The sequence below is a fragment of the Amblyomma americanum genome, chromosome 6, assembly GCF_052857255.1.
Source record: "Amblyomma americanum isolate KBUSLIRL-KWMA chromosome 6, ASM5285725v1, whole genome shotgun sequence".
Classification (NCBI taxonomy): Eukaryota; Metazoa; Arthropoda; class Arachnida; order Ixodida; family Ixodidae; genus Amblyomma; species Amblyomma americanum.
Window position 1 is genome coordinate 59165975 of NC_135502.1, and position 18202 is coordinate 59184176.

Genomic DNA, 18202 nt, shown 5'->3' on the forward strand with positions numbered 1-18202 from the left:
TTCTTGAGGGATACTGCTAAGCTGCTATTCATGACCTTTGTGTGCCTGCCATTTGCGCTACATCCCTTTCTTATTCTCTCACTTCTCTCTCGTGGCCCGGGTCAGCAGTTACTACCTACTCAAGTAGCAGTACTCCATCACAACTTCTAGCGCTTCGCTGTCTATCGTAAAGTGTTGCATCCCTCCAAGACTATTGAACATTGCTTTTGATTTTTCCATATTGATTTTTAGATCCCCTCGTTCTGCTTTGCCTCTTTAGGTTATCGATCATGCCTTTCAGTTCGTCCCCCGAGTCACTTAACAAGGCAATGTCATCAGCAAATCTGAGATTATTAAGGTATTATTTATTACCTTTTATCTCAACCTCTTCCCTATCCACTTGTGTGAATACCTCCTGTAAGTACAGTGCTGGATAGATCATGTCCCCTGTCTGAGTACTCTTCCTGAATGGAATTTATCACTCTACGTAAGGAAGTACCTTTACATATGTCTCTTATAGTTATGTTATTACCTAAATCGATCGCTTGAGGCAAAAAAATGTCGGCACGAAAACACGGTCTTTTTCGTCTCATCCAGCATACTGCTATAAACGTGGGACATGATCGGCCAGCGATTGCACGAGCCCACAGTATTTTGACGTTGCTGTAAGCCGTTGCGAGCTCCATTAACGGCGCGCCTATAAATGCGCATTTCAGAAGTATCGATCGTTCGCCACATCGCGCCAGCTTTCCCAATTACACGCCCGCTAGATTAGGAAGCGTTCGGTATTTCGTCTTTCTCGGTGCAGAATGGCCGATCAAAGGCCTCGTCTGTGCTTAGGAGCACGTACTCTTTTGAACCGAGTCACGCTCCTGAAGAGCGTAATAGGGCATATCTGCGGCTCGAAAGTGGACGTCTGGGCGATTCCGCGCCAGTAATACGCGGGAACAACGCTTCATGCTGGACAACATTAATGGCTTCCCTCGCATATCGCGCTTGAAATTCCGCACTCTGAAGATCAAGCGGCTCATCAAAAACACCGCCGACGCGGCCTCTATGCATAGCCGGGCTTCTCTTTATGGTAGTTACGCTGGTTTCGCGGTTCATAGACCGTTTCGCATATTTAAATGGTTTAGATGTGCGTGGCACCGAATCAGTCGAGTGTAGGTTCGACGCTGCCGCCCTCGCCGCCCTGTGATTGCAATGGTGAGATACGCAAATTTGTGGATGGAGTCGGACTCTACACTGTAAACACGAATATGCATATATGCGTTCTAGAGGTCAGCTTATTTTTTTTTTTACTTTTTTCTGTTTAGAGTGTAACCTCTGAGCCTCTTTCCGTGGAAGCGTGAAACATAACAGAGGCCGTTTCCGTGCTCATCCGTTTATTCGGGAGCTTTTGCGCAGCTGGAAGGCCGCACTTCAACTCGTCGCTGTTGACAATCTGCTGCCGCGAAGTACCACAGGCGGCAGCTATACCAATGCGCATGCGCAATAGGCGCCTGAGTGGCCCGGAATACGGCGACGCTCGCACTTCTCCGTGAAGTGCTAAAACTCAGTTTCCTCCTGGCGTGTACACATGTGAGCGTCCTTAGTATGCTTTCATCGCATGTAACATGAAATCGACTTGTTTCATACACTGAAAACCTGAAATGGGCAGTACTGTGATTTCTACCCGAAAATATGCGCCTTCCAAAAAATGCAATTTGCTGTAGAGCACAAAACTGAAGGCACCACACAGGAAGTAGCGGACGTTTCGTAGTTATCTAAAGCAGTGATCTCCGTTGGTTATTCTTTCCTTCTTTCTTTCTTTCTTTCCTTCTTTCTTTCTTTCTTTCCTTCTTTCTTTCCTTCTTCTTTCCTTCTTTCCTTCTTCTTTCTTTCTTTCTTTCTTTCTTTCTTTCTTTCTTTCTTTCTTTCTTTCTTTCTTTCAATCTTAATATCCTTACATTCATATCGTTTACAAGGTTGTAAGAGACAGCGAGAGTAAGCGGAAAAACAGAGAGGTTCGATAAGGCTGCTGCCCTTTAAAATGGCCGCCTTTATCAGGAATTAATGTTTATGCAGTGTACAAATGCAGGCAGGTCTAGCACAGGCGCGGAATGGATGTACTTGAGTGTGGTAATAATTGCTGTAAATCAGAGAGAGAGAGTGAAAAAAAAATGGTCTTAATTAAATAGTTTCTTGACGAAAGCGTTTATTTCCGCGCTTTTTCAGAAAATTATGAGTATAAACAGCATTTCATGTAACGCATAAGAGCTAGCGCTAATAGTCGATGATTTTGTGGAAAAAGTAACCCGAAAAAACTCGAGTAATGAAAGTATTTGCTTAATGGCCCGATTTTAGCCGAATTTGAAATAGAAATATAGCGTCGAATTTTTACCCTCCCGAATTTTGAAAAGAAATCAAATTCGAAAACCAACGGGCCCCCTATACACGAGCCGAAAGCTTCTGAGCTTATTAGTCTATTTATTATCGATGCACACTTTGGAAAATTTTCGCCTTCAGGACATGTTACTTCAAATTAAACGCTAGAAAATACATTTGATTAAAACTAATAATTGTTTCTGCCTTATTCCTAATCACACAAGTAGTTTAATGCATGCAGAGACGGCTCTTTGTTTGCTGCTTGTTAATTTCTTGATCATAGAAGGTTTGATCATAATTTCTTGATATTTAGCCTTAAATCATCCAGCTAGCGAATCAAAGTCCGTCAACTACAAGGCCGAGTAGCGTCAAGCATTAGACAGTCTTCTTTGTTGTTTAAATTAACACATGAGGAAAAAAAAAAGCGGAGAAATGTATCGTGCCTTCTCTCCCAAACACGCAGCTTCTCCCGGTTGTCATCGTGCTGTCAGTGTTCGGCCACACCCGAGCTGAGGACAAGTGCACGCCGGAGGGAGGCATCGTGAGAAGCCTTTTACCCATTTACCCGAATTACAGGACAGAACGGTCTAGCGGTTTCGTATGCACACGCACCAAGGTCTTTCCGCTTGATGCAACCTCCTTCACGCACTTATGAAAGTGAAACAATAATGGCACCGTTTCACGATTTCGCGAAAAGTAATCGCGGGTGTACCGATCCGCTAAACGCTGTGGTGAAGGAGTGTGTTTCCACCGGTTGCACTTCCGTGTGCGCTCATGTATTCCGACGTCATCCATTGGGACGGCCAGCTTTCGCCGGTGAACCGGGCAACAGCGGCGGCAAAAGCCAATGGGCACGTGGAGTGGGGGCACACCCAAACATTCTATGAATTTTAGGTTAGGTTAGGTTAGGCAACAGCGGCGGCAAAAGCCAATGGGCTCGTGGAGTGGGGGCACACTCAAACATTCTATGAATTTTAGGTTAGGTTAGGTTAGGCAACAGCGGCGGCAAAAGCCAATCGGCTCGTGGAGTGGGGGCACACTCAAACATTCTATGAATTTTAGGTTAGGTTAGGTTAGGTTAGGCAACAGTGGCGGCAAAAGCCAATGGGCTCGTGGAGGGAGGGCACACCCAAACATTCTATTAATTTCAGGTTAGGTTAGGTTAGGCAACAGCGGCGGCAAAAGCCAATGGGCTCGTGGAGTGAGGGCACACCCAAACATTCTATGAATTTTAGGTTAGGTTAGGTTAGGCAACAGCGGCGGCAAAAGCCAATGGGCTCGTGGAGTGGGGGCACGTGGAGTGGGGGCACACCCAAACATTCTATGAATTTTAGGTTACGTTAGGTTAGGTTAGGTTAGGCAACAGTGGCGGCAAAAGCCAATGGGCTCATGGAGGGAGGGCACACCCAAACATTCTATTAATTTCAGGTTAGGTTAGGTTAGGCAACAGCGGCGGCAAAAGCCAATGGGCACGTGGAGTGGGGGCACACCCAAACATTCTATGAATTTTAGGTTAGGTTAGGTTAGGCAACAGCGGCGGCAAAAGCCAATGGGCACGTGGAGTGGGGGCACACCCAAACATTCTATGAATTTTAGGTTAGGTTAGGTTAGGCAACAGCGGCGGCAAAAGCCAATGGGCTCGTGGAGTGGGGGCACACTCAAACATTCTATGAATTTTAGGTTAGGTTAGGTTATGTTAGGCAACAGTGGCGGCAAAAGCCAATGGGCTCGTGGAGGGAGGGCACACCCAAACATTCTATTAATTTCAGGTTAGGTTAGGCAACAGCGGCGGCAAAAGCCAATGGGCTCGTGGAGTGAGGGCACACCCAAACATTCTATGAATTTTAAGTTAGGTTAGGTTAGGCAACAGCGGCGGCAAAAGCCAATGGGCTCGTGGAGTGGGGGCACGTGGAGTGGGGGCACACCCAAACATTCTATGAATTTTAGGTTAGGTTAGGTTAGGTTAGGCAACAGCGGAGGCAAAAGCCAATGGGCTCGTGGAGTGAGGGCACACCCAAACATTCTATGAATTTTAAGTTAGGTTAGGTTAGGCAACAGCGGCGGCAAAAGCCAATGGGCTCGTGGAGTGAGGGCACACCCAAACATTCTATGAATTTTAAGTTAGGTTAGGTTAGGCAACAGCGGCGGCAAAAGCCAATGGGCTCGTGGAGTGGGGGCACGTGGAGTGGGGGCACACCCAAACATTCTATGAATTTTAGGTTAGGTTAGGTTAGGTTAGGCAACAGCGGAGGCAAAAGCCAATGGGCTCGTGGAGTGAGGGCACACCCAAACATTCCATGAATTTTAGGTTAGGTTAGGTTACGCAACAGCGGCGGCAAAAGCCAATGGGCTCGTGGAGTGAGGGCACACGCAAACATTCTATGAATTTTAGGTTAGGTTAGGTTAAACAACAGTGGCGGCAAAAGCCAATGGGCTCGTGGAGCGAGGGCACACTCAAACATTCCATGAATTTTAGGTTAGGTTAGGTTAGGCAACAGCGGCGGCAAAAGCCAATGGGCTCGTGGAGTGAGGGCACACGCAAACATTCTATGATTTTTAGGTTAGGTTAGGCAACAGCGGAGGCAAAAGCCAATGGGTTCGTGGAGTGAGGGCACACCCAAACATTCTATGAATTTTAGGTTAGGTTAGGTTAGGTTAGGCAACAGCCGAGGCAAAAGCCAATGGGCTCGTGGAGTGAGGGCACACGCAAACATTCTATGATTTTTAGGTTAGGTTACGCAACAGCGGCGGCAAAAGCCAATGGGCTCGTGGAGTGAGGGCACACGCAAACATTCTATGAATTTTAGGTTAGGTTAGGTTAAACAACAGTGGCGGCAAAAGCCAATGGGCTCGTGGAGCGAGGGCACACTCAAACATTCCATGAATTTTAGGTTAGGTTAGGTTAGGCAACAGCGGCGGCAAAAGCCAATGGGCTCGTGGAGTGAGGGCACACGCAAACATTCTATGATTTTTAGGTTAGGTTAGGCAACAGCGGAGGCAAAAGCCAATGGGTTCGTGGAGTGAGGGCACACCCAAACATTCTACGAATTTTAGGTTAGGTTAGGTTAGGTTATGCAACAGCCGAGGCAAAAGCCAATGGGCTCGTGGAGTGAGAGCACACCCAAACACATGAATTTTAGGTTAGGTTAGGTTAGACAACAGCGGAGGCAAAAGCCAATGGGCTCGTGGAGTGAGGGCACACCCAAACATTCTATGAATTTTAGGTTAGGTTAGGTTAGCAAATCACAATACTGCTCCTTTCTCTCTCTCATGTGCTCTTCTTCTTCCAGGAGCTCGCATAAAGGCTCATTATTCTATCTAGGCTCTATTCTTCTTTTTCTACTCCTTCTGCTTTCTCTTCCTAGCTCGTCTGGATATCGTGGATAACATGCGGATAACCGCACGACCACAGACATGACGCTATAGAGGCGAGTAGCTGCAGCCTGTGACTGGCGCGTGCGTGCAGTGCCACTTCCTGACGGTGCCGTGCTGCCCAAAGCTGACGTGCATCCGGTTCACGCGCACCTCGGGCATGAACGGCATCTGCATGCTGGACGTGCACTCGGGCGACGAGTACAACGTGCCGCTGTTCACGCCCCAGCCCGAGGAGAGCACGCCCAGTCTGCCGGACACCACACGCTTCACGGTGCCCCCCGCTCCGACGGCGCCCACCGGCCTCACCAACCCGACCACGCAGCACGTCTGTTGCACGCAGACGTTCAGCTGCTAACGCTAGGCGCATAACTAGCGCTCTCTATCCGCAACAGGTGCCAGACGCCTGTAGACTGCTTGTCTCTGAAATACTCCCAACGATTGGTCCAAATTTAAAGGGGCTCTGAAACACCTTCCGACGGGAGCACATCAACTCGCTCAATCGCTGCACTGTGTTGTCATGGAAACCTGAGGCAAATAATACACTGCTACATGCAGCAGAGGACCCACGATCACGCGCTTAAGTTGGCGAGCTCTTCCCGGCGACTTTTTCAAGCTCGCACCCTCCTCCGTCGTTCGCACCTGCGCATACAAGGCGTGAAGTGGCTATTGGTTTGTTTCTTTCAGACGTCGGGCAGCTACCATGGCCGCGGCCGCGTAGCTCCGGCGGGTCAGGAAGCTCTCCCCCGGAGGAGGGGCCGGCGGAGGAGCGCCGACCTTCGAGCGTGCAAAAGTGACCAGAGGGAAAGGCGCCGCGAAGACGCGGAAATTCAAACTTTGGCTACAGATAAAGCGAAATAAAAAAAATTCTTGCTGGACAATATTCATGAAGCAGTGTGTTTGAACATCCCAGGCATACCGAAACTTTATTAGAGCCCCTTTCAGAGCCCCTTTAACATATTAATGACTATTGACAACTAGACCATCAAGATATTCCGTTGGCATTGTTGCATACATGAAAGAAAGTCTCTAGTTTCTCTAAGTAGTTGCGAATTCAATTTCTTCCTAACGTGCTTTGTCGAACAGAGGTTTTCATATAATTTATTTTGATCGGCAGTCTCTTTCAAGGTACATTGTCCAATTATTATAGTCAAATTCATACGAGTCGTATATTATTTCAGACACGTACAGTAGTACCAGCGAATACCCCACGAAAAAAAAAGTCGATATAGGCTTCAGTCTCTGGCACGAAGTTTGTAGCTACTTGACATTTTTTGTAAAGTCGATCTTTAATCGTTTTACAGCGAGCTGCTCACAGATATTTCAAAAGCTGTCGAAGTTGACGTCACAGCTCGAAGATGACATATTCGCTCTGCCGCCAGCCTTTGTTATGCTTGCTTTTCCGTGTTCATTTTTGTTTTTTCAATGTCAGTACGCGTCCTTTCCGGTTTCTGTTTGCCGCGCTACACATGAGCAGATCGCTCTGGATCCTGAGCGACAGATTCTGTATACGATGCTCGGGATTCCTCGCGCCGGAAAGTTTCCAGTCATTCATTTACATATACAGCGCGGCCGAGAGCAGCTGTCATGCTGGTGCCGACGACCGCCATGCAAGCGTGGATCTTGTTACCCGTATACCGCGGAGCTGTTTCTTCAGTTTCAGTTCTGCCCAAATAAACAACCTGTTTTTCAGTGCATCTGTGCACATTTTTGCCCGGCTGCCGTTGCTGCATGTCAGATCAGTGCATCCTTGCCTGCTGAAGCTGGTCACATGAGATGACTGTATTTCGAACCCGAGTCTTTAGATTTAGCACCAGGTACGACTGAAGCACTCTCGCTTCCATATGGAGCTCGAACCGGAAGCTTGTGTGCGGTGCGTTTCGTGGCGGCCACCATGCATTTTGTGACGTCAGGAAGAAGACTAGCAAGAATAGTCGCTGGTGGGTTAAAAGGTCCTGCCATATGTTCCTGAAATACAGCCTCCTTAATCCAGGCTGGTTAAGCGTCTTTATACATACACGGCGCTACCGGTCGCTGGCTGGATTCGGCTGCGCATATGAATGATAGTTCGAACATATATGGCCTGCACATGAGTATAGCTTAGTGTAAATACGCATATAAATACCTTTGGTTCTTCTGGAAATTCATTATTTTCAATTTGAAATCACAGTCAGGCTGAAATGAAGCTGATATTTATTTGTAACTTAAATATAACTGAACAGAAACGTCACGTTACTTATAAGCCAACGTCTGCGCCGGCGTGGACGAGGGTGCCTATTCCGAATAAAGCTTTTCGCTGCGATCAAGAATAAAACAGAAAAGTGGGAAACACTTTTGCTTAATTGTAATGTTTGTAGTGGTTCCTCCTCGTTACAGTCGGCCCGCGATAGTCTTCCGTACCGGTCTACGTTTCTTTCAGTTTGTGACAGAGGACACAGTAGTGCACGAAGACGCGACGTAGCCCGAAAAAAAAAAAAACGAGCATAGGCACGATCGTCAGCACAGGAAAACAAGTGTTCAAGTGTTACTGAAATAACCAAAAGAACGAAAGTACGTGGGCTGCGCATTTGTGAAAGTGGGTGACGAATGTCGAGAAAGACTCCCCTTAACAGGGGCGGTTGGGAGAGTTGGTTTGGCGTTTTCTACCAAAAGGTTCCAGAAGTAAATGGCAAATAAATACTAGTATTTAACGAGAGAAATATAGCCGGTAGAAATACTAGCAATTAAGAAGAGAAATGCTTTAGGCCTTGGAAATAAAGAATCGAGATGTTTCCTGTGTTTGGGATCTTTCACTGTCTTTATCGGGGGAGGATCTGGCATTCATTGGGTTCAGTGCGTAAACGCAAAAAAGTTGCTCTGCCACGTTCTTTATTTTTTTTTCGTGTTACATGTGATGGTAGAGATTTTCTGTGTGTTTATCGCTTGGCTGTCAGTTGTTAGTGCGCCTACATGCGCCCGGACCTGGGCGAACTACCCGTGCGAACTTTAGTTAGTTTTTTTTCGCTCTGCGGCGTACTTTTGGCGCCTTTTCGTAAAATAAAAAAATGAAAACATTCGCTTGCTGAGAGTTGAGGAACTCAATACACGACTTTTAATATACGTCTTTGCTACTTAATCAATTTTCCCGTCCCTGAGCCTTGGCATAGTGGTTACTTCCATCCGACATTTCGATTCTCAAAGCTCTCAATTCCGGTCGTACCGGAATTGAGAGCTTGAGACCTCAAATTATAATTAGCGTATAAGGCTAAGTTTTATTCTTAACTGTCATGTAACTGTTAGAATGATTTCATCGTTTTTCTTGTGTTCTGGTTTCTTGCGTGCAGTACCTGAGTGGTTAAACAACATCAGCTCACCCAAACTTCAGTCCTACTGTTCGACTTATACTTGTAATGTATATAATTAATGCGACGCACCAAAAACATGAAGATGACTAAGAGGTCCCTGAGGTGATGCCTCATGCGGTCGACCCAATCCTGGTGAGCATCCGTAAAACGTCACGCCTTACGTTACACATCCAGCTTCTGTGGCTGGAAATACAAAGTCCCGTGTCCACTTGCGAGATCTTTGGTTTAAACAACTGCTTTCTGCACCGAACGAACTGGGAGACAAGGGAGTTTGTCCGCTCTATTAGACTCTGCTTAAACATTTAATGCTTAGGTACTGAGTTACAGGGTCGCAAACTCGGCGTGGTAGACACGCTTTGTGAAGAGTTCGCAAGGATAGCGTAGACTGACCAGTTTTTAGGCTTTGATCTATGGGTGATGCTTCGTTGGTTCTCTCTGAGGTCGTAGAAGGTAAGCTGAAGCATTCTCCATTTTGAGAATGCTTGAGGCAAAAGCGCGCAGGAGTGTATAATAACAGCCTGGAAAGTAGTGCGGTTCTTCGTAAAGTGGCTTCCATATTTTTGACAAAAGGTGTAAGCTTTATTAGAAACGCACGGAAGAAAAGAAGCGAAACCTTTAAACAGCCCCGGGGAAAAAAAAAGTGTACAGGGCAAGGATATTGTGCTGTGTTGTGGTTGGCTTTTTTTTTTCGTTCGCGTTGTGTTTTTGTACTGTCTATTAAGAAACTTGGTTCTTCTTTTTGAATGTCCGTTGACTTCTTCGGTGCACGTGTCTTAAATATTGGCTTCTCTCAGTTCCCCCTTGCTAAGTACCAATTGTTCAATGGCTAAGCTATAGCAGTCTTCGACGGCCCTCAGTTTAGATGACGTGAAATGGGTTCTGAAAGAAAATTTTAAAAATGGAAAGACTCGGCTGCTGACCCGAAAGACGCGGGTTCGATCTCGGCCGCGGGAGTCGAATTTCGATGGAGGCGAAATTCTAGAGGCCCGTGTACTGTGCGATGTCAGTGCACGTTAAAGAACCTCTGATGGTCGAAATTTCTGGAGCCCTTCACTACGGTGTCCCTCATAGCCTGAGTCGCTTCGGGACGTTAAACCCCTATAAACCATAAACCATAAAAATGGAAAGACTGCGTAGGTCGTTTTCTCTTTACGCGGAGTTATAGCTGCGCAGTATTCCTGACGAACGCTGCTAAAAGCTATTTCAATTTCAAATACTTTACGGGTGATCGATTTAGCAGTTCAGCAAATCTCTACACATTAGTATCTGTGCGACGAGGCGGGTCTAATCAAGACAGCGTGACCTCCACGAACTTCTCTGGCTTTCAACGATAAGCGGTGTCGTCAGCCGCTGGTTTGGCTCGTCTGCATGCAGCTTGTGCCTGCAAGTGTTGTCGGCCCATGTGATCACAGCTGCCTACATTTGTGCACACCTTCATGTCGCAGTGTATTCGGTGACCTTAGCAGCAGAAACTCAAACTCTTTCCAATAAATAGCGATATAAATAGCACTTCTCGTGTGCTGTAGCAATCAAGGTCATCTGTCAAAATTGCTAATCGTTACTGACTTTTTTGCCTTCTAATACAACTCTAAAACAACTCTGAAAGCAACTATGAAAAAAAAAATAGTTTGCTTCGACTGCATGTCTTAACGCCGCCGCGGTGGCTCAGTATAGTTACGTGCACAATTGCTGACCAGAGAGACAGTAGTTCGATACTGGCCGTGGCGGTCGAATTTCGATAGAGCCGAAATGCTAGAGGCTTGTGTACTATGCGATGTCATAATCATAATCATCATCATCACTAGCCTGACTATGCCCACTGCAGGGCAAAGACCTCTCTCATGTCTCTCCAATTAACCCTGTCCTTTGCCAGCTACGGCCACCCTATGCCTCCAAACTTCTTGATCTCAGCCACCCACCTAACTTTCTGCCGCCACCTGCTACGCGTGCCTTCTCTTGCAATCCATTCCGTTACCCTTAAGGACCAGCGGTTATCTTGCCTTCGCATTACATACCCTGTCCAAGCCCATTTCTTCTTCTTGATTTCTACTAGGATGTCATTAACCCGTGTTTGTTCCCTCACCCACTCTGCCCTTTTCCTGTCTCTCTATGTTGCACCGTTCATTTTTCTTTCCATAGCTCGCTGCGTTGTCCTTAACTTAAGCTGAACCCTTTTCATTAGACTCCACGTTTCTGCCCCATTGATGAGTACCGGTAACATACAGCTGTTCTATATTTTCCTCTTGAGGAATATTCGTAAACTGCCATTCGTGATCTCAGAAACTGCCATATGCGCTTCACCCCATTCTTATTCTTCTAGTTATTTTCCTCTCATGATCTGAATCAGCGGTCACTCCCTACCCTTTATCACTTCCAGCACCTCGCTGTCATTTGTAAACTGCTGCTCCCTTGCGGGACTGTAGAACATTACTTTTTGAGGTGCGATGTCAGTGCACGTTAAATAATCCCAGGTGGTCGGAATTATCCTCCACTACGGCATTCCCGTAGCCTGCTGTAGAAGTGCAGGTTAACTACTACCCCCTGGAGTTACTTGTCCCATTATGAGGAATTCGGGACAGCTCCCAGCCACTATACCGTTAAGCCTATAGCGGCCTATCACGTTCTTCTGCGGTCACTCAGTCATCCTTTCTCTTTATTACGTCACGGATGATGTCAGCGCGGTGCTTCTTTAAATGCTCAAAGTCATGCGCCACGTGGTGGTAGCCAAGGAAACTAGAAGCGTTCGTCCCGTGTTCGTGGTAAAGCATCGACGTTTCAGCTCACAGGCACTTTTACATTTCGCAGGAAAAGATGAATACAAAAGTAAAAATTTTCCTATTGGTAAACCTGGTTCAGAAAAGATGCGTGTCAAAGTTAATTGGGCAAAGCGCTGGGCTTGCGAGTAAATACTATAACTCACTCAGTTATCGAATACGTGTTTTGTTATTTAGCAGTTCATTTCCTTCTATCATGGAGCTGAACTTACAGGAGTATTGGGCCGCCGTGGTGGCTCAGTGGTTATGGCGCTTGGCAGCTGACCCGAAAGACGCGGGTTCGATCCCGGCCTTGGCGGTCGAATTTCGATCGAGGCGAAATGCTAGAGGCCCGTGTACTGTGCGATGTCAGTGCACGATAAAGAAGCCCAGGTGGTCGAAATTTCCGGAGCCCTTCACTACGGCATCCCTTAATGGCATGAGTCAGTTTAGGACGTTAAGCTCCCATAAACCAAACCCAACAGGAGTATTGGAGTAAAGTAGCGCACATTATTCACAAACGAAGACGTCGAGTAAGCTTTATTTAGTTTATTTTAAGGCATGTCTTCGTTCGCTCCGCTGCGTTAACAGAAAAAGTTTTCGTACTAACTGCAATAAGGATGATTGCTTGGCATATTGGTTCATGACTAAGGCAAGGGAGAACGGCGCGAAAGACGGCGTAAAAAAAAGTAGCGAACGACAGACTCAATTAACGACCCCTGAAATTCATTGTTGCGGTTTCAGTGCCCCTACGGAAAGCAACAGCTGCTGCAATGGCGCCTTTGGTCCTTACTCATCAAACCTAAGCTCGAACGTTTCCTTGCGGTCTGCGTGCGTCAATACCATGTGCGATTTCAAAAGCAGAGAAGGGCGTGCAATGAACACTAAAAATGAGTAACCTATATTCGGATCAATCAAAGGAGTCCTTCCAGCCAATGGTGTCGACAGACTCTGATGACGTTGCAGTTGATCCAATTTTACGAAGGCACCTGCCAGCCGCCTGCTTTGTCGCGGCATTGGGTTAAGAGCGGCGTTATGACGAACGGCCGACGCCATTGGCTAGAGGGCCTCCTTCGAGGGGTATCCGCCGCTGTATCCTTGAGTTGTATCCAACTACATGCGCCATCTCACAAGTAGTTTGCGGCACTGTGTAACCTACAGCTTTCCCATCCACAAGAAATGGTCCCTCAAATATTTGGACAGTGCTAAACTGTTTCTCAAACGATTGTTGCAGTGATTGGAAAGGTAGTCGTCTTTTTTTAGAGGACAGGGAGCGTTTCATTCAATGATTAAATTAGCAAAAAAAAAAACTGCGAACACAGTACTGCGGAGGCTTGCTCCGAAGTGGTGCGCCGCCATTGACAAACATGGCGTCCACCGAGTCTTATGCGTGCAGCAGCTGCAAACAGGTGTTCTTTTCTCCCTAGTGATGGAGCCACCAGTCGCGTAATGAGTGGCACAGAGGAACACATATGCGCCGCCCGCCTTTCCGATTGGCTCATATCGGTGCAGGTTGCAGAGTGCTGCGAACTACTTGTGAGATGTGATATTCCGCAAGCTTCATGTAGTGCTGTGACAAGTTTAATAAAAGCAAAGAGAAAAAAACTGAACGTATCTCGTAAATTGTGAGTCTTAGTTTATTCCGCTCCATCAGAGGATTGCCTCCGTCTTTCGTGACCCGCATGTGCACTTAGTCTGACAGGACAACCGACGCCGAAAGCGATAGAAAACATCCGGTAAAACTGCCTAAGGTTGACAGGAAATAAATTGCCTTGGCGAGTTGCATAGGAATGCCCTATTGTTCCAAAAATTTCGACAAGCATATCGAATATCCTCCTATTCGATTCGCTGAACGAATAAAACAGTACACGTTTAAGATTATCCTAAACTAATCGAAGTTTTCGAATAATTGGCGCGATCGAAGGTCGAATTGGCCATGCCGCAGTTTTCTTTTACGATTTTTTTTTCAATAACCGGACCTCCTCCTCCTCCGACAGCGCGCAGCATGGAGCCGGGATCAGACTGCGCGGGGTGGAGGGTTCAGCGCCGCTACGCGGTTAATTCGTGTTGAGGAGTTCATAAGTCTTACACATGACCTCCAAGATTGGGCGACGCGTCAGGGTTCAGGCAGGTTTAGACAACCCTGCCTTAATGCCCCATCTCGGAGGACACCATTCATAGCTGTCGCACCTCTCATCTACTGAGGTGTGGCGCTATAATTTATTCGCTGTTGTCATCAGTGACCAAAGGTAATTTTCCTGTGCGTATCACATGATAGTCATAGAGTTAGGGCAGACTTTGTGCTACGTCGTACCCTCTTTTGCCAAAAGTAGCCACGTTGCCCGGCTTGCTTCTCAGTTGTGTAGAGGAACTGCTACCGCACCCGTCAAACTGTAAACCACAGTGAGGTAAGGAGAACCCTTTTCCTCACCTTCCGATAATAATAATTGGTTTTTTGGGGAAAGAAAATGGCGCAGTATCTGTCTTATATGTCATTGGACACCTGAACCGCGCCGTAAGGGAAGGGATAAAGGAGGGAGTGAAAGAAGAAAGGAAGAGAGAGGTGCCGTAGTGGAGGACTCCGCAATAATTTCGACCACCTGGGGATCTTTAACGTGCACTGACATCGCGCAGCACACGGGCGCCTTAGCGTTTTGCCTCCTTAAAAACGCAGCCGCCGCGGTCCGGTTCGAACCCGGGAAATCTGGATCAGTAGCCGAGCGCCCTAACCACTGAGCCACCGCGGCGGGGTCACCTTCCAATACCTTTTGGTTTTTAGGAGAGCCGTAGGGTATCCACTTATGAAGGAGAAGGAAACCATGCAGCCTGGTTAGTTTGGGCAAAGACTTGCCCCATAGTGGAGATTAGCGCTGCATATTTTGGCAGACAATGTTATGTGTTATAGCGCCCTACCGCAGCGCCGCCGCTAGTCCTCAGCCGTTTCTCGCGGATATTTGTTTTGAACGAATATTAACGCATGTGGAGAATATTTTAACGAATGCTCGGTTCGTATTCGATTCAGGGCTATCACTATTCGATTCGTGTTCGATTCGACTTTAAGCTGCACAGTTCTTATTGGATTTGGTTTTGAAAAAGCACTTTTTGTCCATTTCTAGTGTTTTAGGCAACGATGAATGAGGACAGAGAACTAGCAGTGGGCAATATGTTCGTAAAAGAAAAGAAGGAAAGTGAATTGACGCAACTACCGCGACGCTTCGACGCACACAAAACGTTTTGCACATTGTTAAACTGTATATTTACAAACATATACGAAAACTGACGCTATAATAAAATGAGAAATATTCGAACTCCATAGGAATGGAACACAGATTAATGCTTTCTAAGATCCCTTGAACCATATAGGTAGCTTAAACCATCTCTACTGCCGAGAGCAGAAATGGCGTGTACATCACGAGCTTCGACTGAACTGCGTCGCGGCGCCAAGCCTCCGGCATTTTCGATGAACAAGAGCACAGGGATCGAAACCAGGAAACTGACATTCATGCACGTAAAAAAAAAAATCTTGGAGAACGTCTAGCTACCATTAGCTGTGACAATGCGACAGCATACAAACCTCGTGAGAGTGCCAGCCGCGCTCAGGTAGCGCATTCCTCTGCCCGCATCAGAACCTCCTCCTTCGACGGTAGTTACCCTCTGGGTCCTTCCCCTGGCGCCACATGCCATGATTGGCAGGTGGCTGGCTCTTCCGTGTACCAACCTTGTAAGGTGGCAGCGTTCTTCCTTTGGCAGCCACCTTCCAGTCTCTCCCTCCTCTCCCCTAGAAGGGAGTAGGACTTCCCTCGCTCCACATTGCCACGCTCTAAACAGAAAGGAGTAACAAGGGAATAAGCTGTCCTTTAGCAAACACCCTTTTGTAAAAGGTATGCACTAGATGAGCACTTACTCCCTTTCTACTGCCATTACGCGTACTCGCGTTCAGAGTGCGCCTGCCAACCGTGGCAGGTGGCAGGTCGCAGCCGGAATTTCCATGGACCAACCGCGAACAACCCCTGTAGCTTGTAAATTGTGGCACCACCTGTAAGTGCGACTTTTTCGACACCAGACGCAGTCATAACGTGGCGGCATGATGCAGCGTGTTCGAAGCTCGCGTGGCAGACACCACTTTTGCTCCAGGCAGTGCGCAACGCGACGCTTTCCGTGCTTTAGGCTTGGTGAAGGCTGAAAATAACCTATCGGTCATATCTAAGTTTTTACATCTCTTCTTCCTCTTTTGCACAGAGTTTGTGCCTTTGCGGGGTGGTGTTCTTGGTCTCCGATGTCACTTGTGACACGCCCAAACACCGCTCGCACAGGATGGGTCCACGTGAGCCTCTGGCAACAAGTTCGTGGCGTCCGCAGCGGCGGCGGACGTCTATTGGGTCGCCGGAGCGTCGTAGGCGCCGTTGAAGTGCGCCGGCAACCGAGCACGCGATGCGCTGTCCTGCATTGCGAACAAGGGAGGCATGGACGTGAGCGGAGGATTGGTGCGATCTGCGCTGGTGTTCAGTTCAAATTGCTAAGGTTTAGGCAAATTTTTTCAGCAGCTTTCTTGCACAATCAATCAATCAATCAATCAATCAATCAATCAATCGAATTGCGATTATGTAGAAAATGCACGGCAATACACACTACTGAGGAGAAAAGACTCCGAAAGCGTGCTATTGCGGACTAAAAGTGTTTGCAGCGTTTTGTATGAGCTACGTCATAGGCTACAGGCAACGAGAAGAAAGGTAAACGGTGAAACAGGATATTACGGTATTCGACTTACGTGCTTGTTCGTGCACAAATGTCATTACTTCAGTATTACGTAACATGCATATCTTGAGCGAGTGATGCTTCACGAGAGGGGACTGTCCTCACCGGCGGCTGCTCGACCATGGCGATCTGGTTCCCCTTGGCGGCTGGCCTGGAGGCAGCCTCTTCAGCGCCTGCCGTGTCGGCCTCCACCTCCCACGAGGGGTAGTCATCGAAGAGCTCATCATCCTTGGGAGGGTCTAGTAGCGGCAGCCGCATCACCATGCCTGCGATTCAAAGGAGCACGTACTCTTTGACATATGCTATGGTTCCACATGCTCAAGCTTGAACTTTAAAGCTAACACAGCAATTGCTGTGACCATGGTAGACGACGTTGCCTCACCGACGCTGTCAGCATTGCCGTCATATGGCGTGATTAAATACTCGTTTTCGGTGCTGACCAGTGTGAACGTTTAACCAGATCGGTGTGGACGCCGCGGTTGTTCCGATTCAGCCGACGTCCAAGGAGATTAACCGCAAGGTCATGAGAATCGGTCGACGCCGGTTGGAGGGCCCCCTTTGAGGGGAATTTGCTGCTTCGTTCTTGAGTTGAATCCGACTTAAAAGAATATGCCACCTGGGTCACTTGTTCTTGGTAGGCCTTAGAGAGGGCCCGCCTTTTTAATCGGGGAGAGGGGGCGGAACAACTAACACTTACTCCGCTTCATCGCCGCGTGGGAGTGCGAAACGTGGTCCCTAGAATATGCGAAGATGGCCACTCGGGGGACAACTGTAAGCTTGCTGCTCACTGCTCCACCCTAGACGGAACTGAAATGGGCATGTGGTACGTGCACAACAGAGTGGTGGACGTTGCTATGCACGCTCCGCAGCAGCGCGATTGTCGAATGGCGTGCGAAATGGCCAGAATTTGTTGAGCCACAGTAGCCACAGTGCAGAGGGTAATCGCGTTTTCGAAACACTGATACGGAGAGAGAGAGAAACAATTTTTTGAAGGCCATCGAAGTTAACCGAAGCCATTTGGTTCCTCAGCTGGTCCAAGGCTAACGAGGCCAGCCTTAGAAGCGCCCCATAGAGCCCGTGAAACTTGCTAGCAGTGGCTAGCTGTAAGGCTCCAGTTGCCGCCAGGCGCCTAAATATTTCAGGAGTGCATGTTGTTGGGCGAGTCGGTCGTACATTGTTGAGTAAAGGTACTGTGCAAAATAATACAAACATGGACAAGAAGGGCACAAGGACGGGCGCAGTCTGCGCAGTTAGCTTGCTAGTTTACACGATTCACCTGTTTTCTAACGTCCGCTAGCAAAGGAACTACGATGCCGCAAGTCGTCTTACATCTAAAAAATTAAACACTAAAAATTATTGGGTGGCTGCTGTGTAATGTCAGTGCATGTTAAAGATCCCCAGGAGGTCGAAATTATTCCGGAGCCCTCCACTACGGCACCTCTTTCTCTCTTTCGTCTGTCACTCCCACCTTCCTCGCTTCCCTTACAGTGGAGTGCAGGTGTCCACCGAGATATGAGGAATTACTGCGCCATTTAATTTACTAATAATAATAATAATTGGTTTTTGGGGAAAGGAAATGGCGCAGTATCTGTCTCATATATCGTTGGACACCTGAACCGCGCCGTAAGGGAC

At 47.6% G+C, this 18202-nt stretch overlaps 2 protein-coding genes across 2 annotated transcripts in view; one reads left to right on the plus strand and one right to left on the minus strand.

Moving 5' to 3' along the window:
- The first annotated feature begins 1127 nt into the window (after positions 1-1127).
- Positions 1128-7513, plus strand: LOC144094733 (uncharacterized). The gene is made up of 3 exons (XM_077628642.1): positions 1128-1185; positions 2810-2887; positions 5813-7513. Exons 1-3 carry the CDS (start codon positions 1183-1185, stop codon positions 6074-6076), a joined length of 345 nt encoding a protein of 114 aa, XP_077484768.1. The 5' UTR covers positions 1128-1182; the 3' UTR covers positions 6077-7513.
- A 5915-nt stretch (positions 7514-13428) lies between these two features.
- LOC144093554 (ammonium transporter Rh type B-like) overlaps positions 13429-18202 on the minus strand; it is a 41330-nt gene continuing 36556 nt past the window's right edge. The window contains exons 10-11 of the mRNA XM_077627085.1: positions 16676-16836; positions 13429-16256 (exon numbers count right to left, since the gene is read on the minus strand). Of these exons, the coding sequence (XP_077483211.1) occupies positions 16188-16256; positions 16676-16836 (230 nt within the window). The 3' untranslated portion in view covers positions 13429-16187. The remainder of the gene's footprint in view (positions 16257-16675; positions 16837-18202) is intronic.